We start from the raw sequence: 6,159 nt of genomic DNA, 5'->3' as shown, positions 1-6,159 counted from the left end.
ATTTTTTTTAAATATCAGCATTTTGTGCTGTTGAAGTTTGAGATGATTCCACATTAAATATTGAAGTTAATGGCACAGCTGACCAAACACCTGAGAGAGGAAGGAGGATTTAATTCTGGCAAGTTAAACTGTTTGTATTATTAGTTTGATTGGATCCCCTGAGTCTGAGGAGGAAAACATGAGACTGACAATACTGCTCACAATGATGTCACAGACAGAAAGAGTCATATTCTGTGTGACACTGAGTGTTTAGAGCAGTCTGAACCTTTGGTCATGTTTAACATGAACATCCACCACTGGAACAGGAGATATGTGACAGGAAAGAAGGGAAAGCAGAATAGGTCCACTTTAAATAGAATTCAAACTGAATCTGAACTCAAATCAGTTTCTTTTCTTTCTCACTCAGAGTGCAGACATGTCTGCTGCCAGCTGTCTTCTATCTGAAGATCAGTTTCGGTGCTCCATCTGTCTGGATGTGTTCACTGATCCAGTCACCACACCATGTGGACACAACTTCTGCAAAACATGCATTGCTCAACACTGGAAGGATAATTTCCCGTACCAGTGTCCCCTGTGTAACAAGGTGTTCTACACCAGACCTGAGCTGCACATCAACACTTTCATCTCTGAGATGGTTGCTCAGTTCAGACATGAAGCTCAGCAGAAAGTCAGCAGCAGCAGCTCAGAGCAACAAGCTGCCAAACCAGGAGAAGTTCCCTGTGACGTCTGCACTAGAACCAAACTGAAGGCCCTGAAGTCCTGCCTGATGTGTCTGGCCTCCTACTGTCACACTCACCTGGAGCCTCATCTGTCAGCTTCACGTCTAAAAAGACATCAGCTGATCGATCCTGAGAAGAACCTGGAAGGCAGGATGTGCATGAAGCACGATAAACCTCTGGAGCTGTTTTGTAAGAACGATCAGACGTGTGTCTGCATGCTCTGCTCTGTTAAAGACCACAAGACTCGTGAGTTTGTTACTCTAAAAGAAGAATGTGAAGGAAAGAAGGCAGAACTGAGGAAGACTGAGGCTGAAATTCAACAGATGGTCCAGAAGAGACGACTGAAGATTGAGGAGATCAAAGAGTCGGTGAAGATGAGTAAAGATGCTGCAGACAGAGAGAAAGCAGAAGGTGTTCAGGTCTTCACTGCTTTGAAGAAGTCTCTCAGGAGAAATTTTAACGAGGTCATAAAGCAAATCAAAGACAAACAGGAAACAACAGAGAAACAGGCTGAAGGTTTCATCAAAGATCTGGAACAGGAAATCACTGAGCTGATGAAGAGAAGCTCTGAGGTGGAGCAGCTCTCACGCTCTAAAGACCACCTCCACCTCCTCCAGAGCTTCTCATCCCTGAAAGCTGCTCCACCCCCCAAGGACTGGACAGAGGTCACTGTCCACCCACCATCATATGAGGGGACTGTGGTGAGAGCTTTGGATCAGCTGAAGAAGACACTCAATGAAGAGTTTGAAGAACTGTTTGAGGCTGATCTGAAGAGGATCCAGCAGTATGCAGTGGATGTGACTCTTGATCCTGATACAGCAAATCCTCAACTCATCCTGTCTGATGATGGAAAACAAGTTCACTGTGGAGATGAAGAGAAGAATCTTCCAGACAACCCAGAGAGATTTTCTAAAGGTGTTTTAGGAAATCAGAGTTTCTCTTCAGGCAGATTTTACTTTGAGGTTCAGGTTAAAGAAAAGACCAAATTGATTTTAGGAGTGGCCACAGAGTCAGTCAGCAGGAAGGAGGTCATCACAGTGAATCCTGAGAATGGTTACTGGACTGTAGCATTACATAAAAATATTAATGTAGCTTTTGATGATCCTCCAGTTCGTCTCTCTCTTCAGTCTGATCCTGAGAAGGTGGGGGTGTTTGTGGATTATGAGGAGGGTCTGGTCTCCTTTTATGATGTAGGTGATGCAGCTCTTATCTACTCCTTTACTGGCTGCTCCTTCACTGAGAAACTCCACCCATTCTTCTCTCCTGAAGTTAATGATGGTGGTGAAAACTCTGCTCCTCTGATCATCTGTCCTATCAATCAATCAGTCTGATCTGTTTCCATGGTGAAACTGGATTAATTACAGATTAATCTCAACATTTAAGCCGACACAGAGAAGAAGTCCTAAAAACAGCAGCGAGCAAACTGCACCTGCTGATGAAGACCATGAGATACGGTCAGAAGCTGCAGAACAAGCCAGTAAGCTGAGCTTTAGTTGATGTTTTGTTAAAGTGTTTTCAAGTTGAAGAAAATGATCCATTTGAGGAAGTCCAGTGTGAGAAAGTAGAAACTCTCCTTTTCTTTTCTTTCAGTGTTTAAAGGCACAGACATTAAAGCAGATACTGTATACGGATATGAGTACAAATGTACTGTTAATATTTGATTCTTTTCATTCAGCTGGTGTTAAAGATCAGAAACAGGATGGAGAAACTGTTCTGCTGTTTTAACATGTACAACACGCTTGTTCACAATGACATGAATAAAAATATGAACTTTTATTGTCTCCTTTGATGGTTTATTATTATCATTATGTTTCCTCTCTGATGTTCAGCCTGCATTAAGATGACTGCTGGAAATGTAAATGCAGCACTTTGAGTGAACATCCAGCAGAGGGCGCTCTGAGCCAGGCCAGCTCAGTCTCTGCTGCTGTGCTTTATTGAAACCATTTAAACCGGTGTGTGTGTTTGATTAGTGATTATTGAGCTCATCAGAACTGCTTCAGTGTGTCACTCTGAGAGTTTCTCTTTATTCCAGCTTCTCTCTCAGCACATGTTGGCTTCATTTTGTCCTTATTTCCTCTGCTCCTCTTTTATCACTCTTTAAAGCAAAATCAGCATGTATGTGTTTGTGAGGCTGCTGTGGAGCTCACAGTCATTTTCTCCCACAGGACGAGTCGGCCGTGGATCCCTCAGCTCAAGGTTTCAGGCTGTGTGCTCCGAACATCTGCACACAGCTGCACATGAAGCTGGGCAGATTCCTGGATATCAGCTGATACTCACCTTGTTGTCTTCCGGCCTCTTTCACGGATACTCCTCATGTCTGATAAATTTGTCTTAATTAATGATTTCATATTTCATCACATGAAGGTGGTTATCATCAGGATAAATCAGCCCAGAGTTTATCAGTCTAACTACGAGTGTGTTCACATCAAAAAGGTTTTATTCAATTCAGGAGCTGCTGAGATGTTTTCTTCTGGTGTGCAGGACAGTTTTAGTCCTGTTCTGCAGACCAGCACGTAGGAATCCTTCAGTGTGACTGTTAAACAGCACCAGGTTTGGAGCTGTTAAACAGTCACACTGAAGGAGGCCTACGTGCTGGTCTGAGGTCAGGTCAGAGTTCAAGGCTCAGCTGCTGTTTTAGACTGAACTCTGTTTTAAAGCTCAGAGAACAATGAAAATGTTTGAAAACTGTTTTGCAGCCAGAAGTAAAAACTAAAGAATAAAGCTGCTCCCATGGATCTGTGTTTCTTATTGATGCTCAGCAGAGAAAGATCAGAGGAAGCCCCACAGGACGGCTTTCTGTGGTTCATCCCAATATTCCAATCAAATGGATATTTGTTCCTTTGGGAGAGAAACTGTTTGGAAAGTTTCAGATATTTCTGGATCTCAATGAGCAGTTTGAATCATGGAGACAGAAAAATGTTGTAGTTATAAAGTGTAATGAACGTGTGATGGCAGCAGACTCAAATGTGTAAAACTAAGATGCGCTGTTGGTCTGAAGTAGGGCTGGGTGATATATTGAGTTTTTAAAAAATACTGATATATTTTCAGACACGATATAAGCTGAGACAATAACGTTAGTATCAATATAGTCTAGGTCTTGCTACAATCATACTTGTAGCTCCACCAGTTCACCTTTTCTCGCAGTTTGTCTCTGCACAGCTTCACACCGCCCGCCTCTCTCCGCTTCACTCTTTTATCATGCAGGAAGTGACCGCATAGCAGTGTTCCCAACTTAGCAACTTTTCAGCCTTTGCTGGCAACTTTTTTTCCCCAATAGCAACTAGCGACAAATTTAACAACTTTTTCCGGAGAGGTCGGAGAGTTTTGGATACCTGAAATCCTCCGCAGTCGGCATGCTTTCTTTACATACAGCCTTTGTAATGGGTCAGTTCCTATGCTTTGGCATTGCCAGGACCCCCAAGAGTCCCTGGCTGCAGGTAAGAGGTAGTGGTGGGCATATCAATCCAAATATCGATACTATTGATATCAATATTGGTATTGATCGATATCAATACCAATGTTGGTATATATATTGATTGTTTAATGAGATCTCATTGTGTAATGAGATCGATATTTTAGCTTCAGTTTCTCTCCTGTATGCAGTACTGAGGGTTCATGAAAGATGCGAGCTGACTGATTAAGTGCTCCTCCTGTCACAACACAGAGCAGCCACACTTTGCTCCCCCCCTCCCCGCAGTGTTTTGAGGTTATGCCATCACACAACACAACATATTTTACTAGCGGTCTCACACTCCCGGATCACGGGCCACTTCCAGCCCCGTCCCCTACTTCCGGCCCACAATTTGACATCAAAAAGACAATTTAGCCTTTTAAGTTACTTTTTTGACATTTCAATTTCCCCTCCAATTGAGATGAGGTAGAAAAATGTCAAAAAATTAACCTAAAGGGCCAAATTGTCTTATATTTTTTACATCAAATTGCATGCCAGAAGTAGGGGGTGAGGCCGGAAGCGTAAATGTTTTATAACGTTGTGGAGCGATAATTTTGTACAGCTTGTTTATTTAAGAAAAAAATCCAGAAAATTTGTGAATTAAGGGATATTTTTTATTACATTTTTGTATTATACTTTCTGAATAGTCTACCTGGAAAAAAAGTTTTAATTTGTTCTTGAGTGATCATTTTGTAGACTTTATTTAATAAATAAATCCAGACATCACCATGTATGGGGAAAATTGTTTTGTTACTTTTCTGTTTCAGATTAAAAACTTATTTTGTTAATGTATTTTCTCTTTACCTATAAACTTTGCCTAATTATACTCTGGGTTTTATCGAATTAATGATCCAAAGGGAAAAAAAAATCACAAAACACTTAAACGTATTGGTATTGGTATCAGTATTGGCGATACTGGCCCTGTATTTACTTGGTATTGGATTGATACCAAATCGTGCAGTATCGCACATGACTAGTAAGAGGGCCCTGCTATAGGCAGCAGAAGTTGGCTTGTGCCTTAAGTCACATGACGTAACTAGTGGAACTGGGTCTTTTTCGCGTGTTTGCAGACGCTGCATTGAGCGGGTGGGCCCTTTGTTGTGATACGTCAGCGCAAGTGTTTATGGGTTTACTGTGATGCTAGAATCCTGCAGATGGAATTTTGTTCATTCAGTCTGTCACAGTACAGGAGTACACACAGGAGGAAGCACTTTTCAGTGAAGTTGACTTTTGTTATTTTTGCTCCGTATCTTTTCTCTCTCTCTCATCCATCCATCCATCCATCCATCCATCCATCCATCCATCCATCCATCCATCCACACCGCCGTGCTGTATCTTTTGTATTTACATTTTAATAGCACAGTTGTGAGTCTTTTTATAGAGGAAAAAGCATTAATTTATTTGAGGAGCATTATTATTTAAATATGCCAATAGTTGATTTTTGAGCAATTTCTCATGTATATCTACAGCTGAACATTAATAAAAATGTGTGTGTGACATTTGGGACACGTAGCTTTGACTCTGAAGTGCCTTTTTGTTTATACTTTTTGGTAAGAACAAATATTGAGATATATATCGTATATCACCATTCAGCTAAAAAATATGGAGATATTACTTTTGGTCCATATTGCCCAGCCCTAATCTGAAGATATCTCAGGCTGTTCTTCATCAGTTTGTGACAGGACTGATCATTAAAGAAGAGCTTCTACTGTGAGGAACATTTTAAGGAGTTCACTAAAGGCTCGTCTTTCACTTTGAGCTTCAATTACTTCAAGTCTTGGTTGTGGCTCAGGTAAGCGTTTCCAGAATGAACTTCTCATTGATGACTGGCTGTTGTAGCTGTGAGCTAAAATAAGTTTGACACCCTGCTTCAAACTGTCTCTTAAAGAAATGCAGAGCTTCCTGTTATCTGCACTCTGAGGGATCTTCCAGGGATGGTGATGCTCTTTTCCAGAGATCTGATTGGTCAGTAGGCACTGGTTAGGTCTG

At 41.4% G+C, this 6,159-nt stretch overlaps 1 protein-coding gene across 1 annotated transcript; it reads left to right on the top strand.

Moving 5' to 3' along the window:
* The first annotated feature begins 283 nt into the window (after window positions 1-283).
* LOC115796509 (E3 ubiquitin-protein ligase TRIM21-like) lies at window positions 284-2,483 on the top strand. The gene has a single exon (XM_030752940.1). The coding sequence runs from the start codon at window positions 416-418 to the stop codon at window positions 2,048-2,050; it is 1,635 nt and encodes a 544-aa protein (XP_030608800.1). The 5' UTR covers window positions 284-415; the 3' UTR covers window positions 2,051-2,483.
* The last annotated feature ends 3,676 nt before the right edge of the window (window positions 2,484-6,159 follow it).

Source organism: Archocentrus centrarchus, chromosome 2, assembly GCF_007364275.1.
Source record: "Archocentrus centrarchus isolate MPI-CPG fArcCen1 chromosome 2, fArcCen1, whole genome shotgun sequence".
NCBI lineage: Eukaryota > Metazoa > Chordata > Actinopteri > Cichliformes > Cichlidae > Archocentrus > Archocentrus centrarchus.
This window is presented reverse-complemented; position numbering and strand designations above follow the sequence as displayed.

Bases quoted from the DNA above. Each gene is read 5' to 3' on its own strand.
- LOC115796509 (XM_030752940.1), top strand. From the start codon at position 416: ATGTCTGCTGCCAGCTGTCTTCTATCTGAAGATCAGTTTCGGTGCTCC.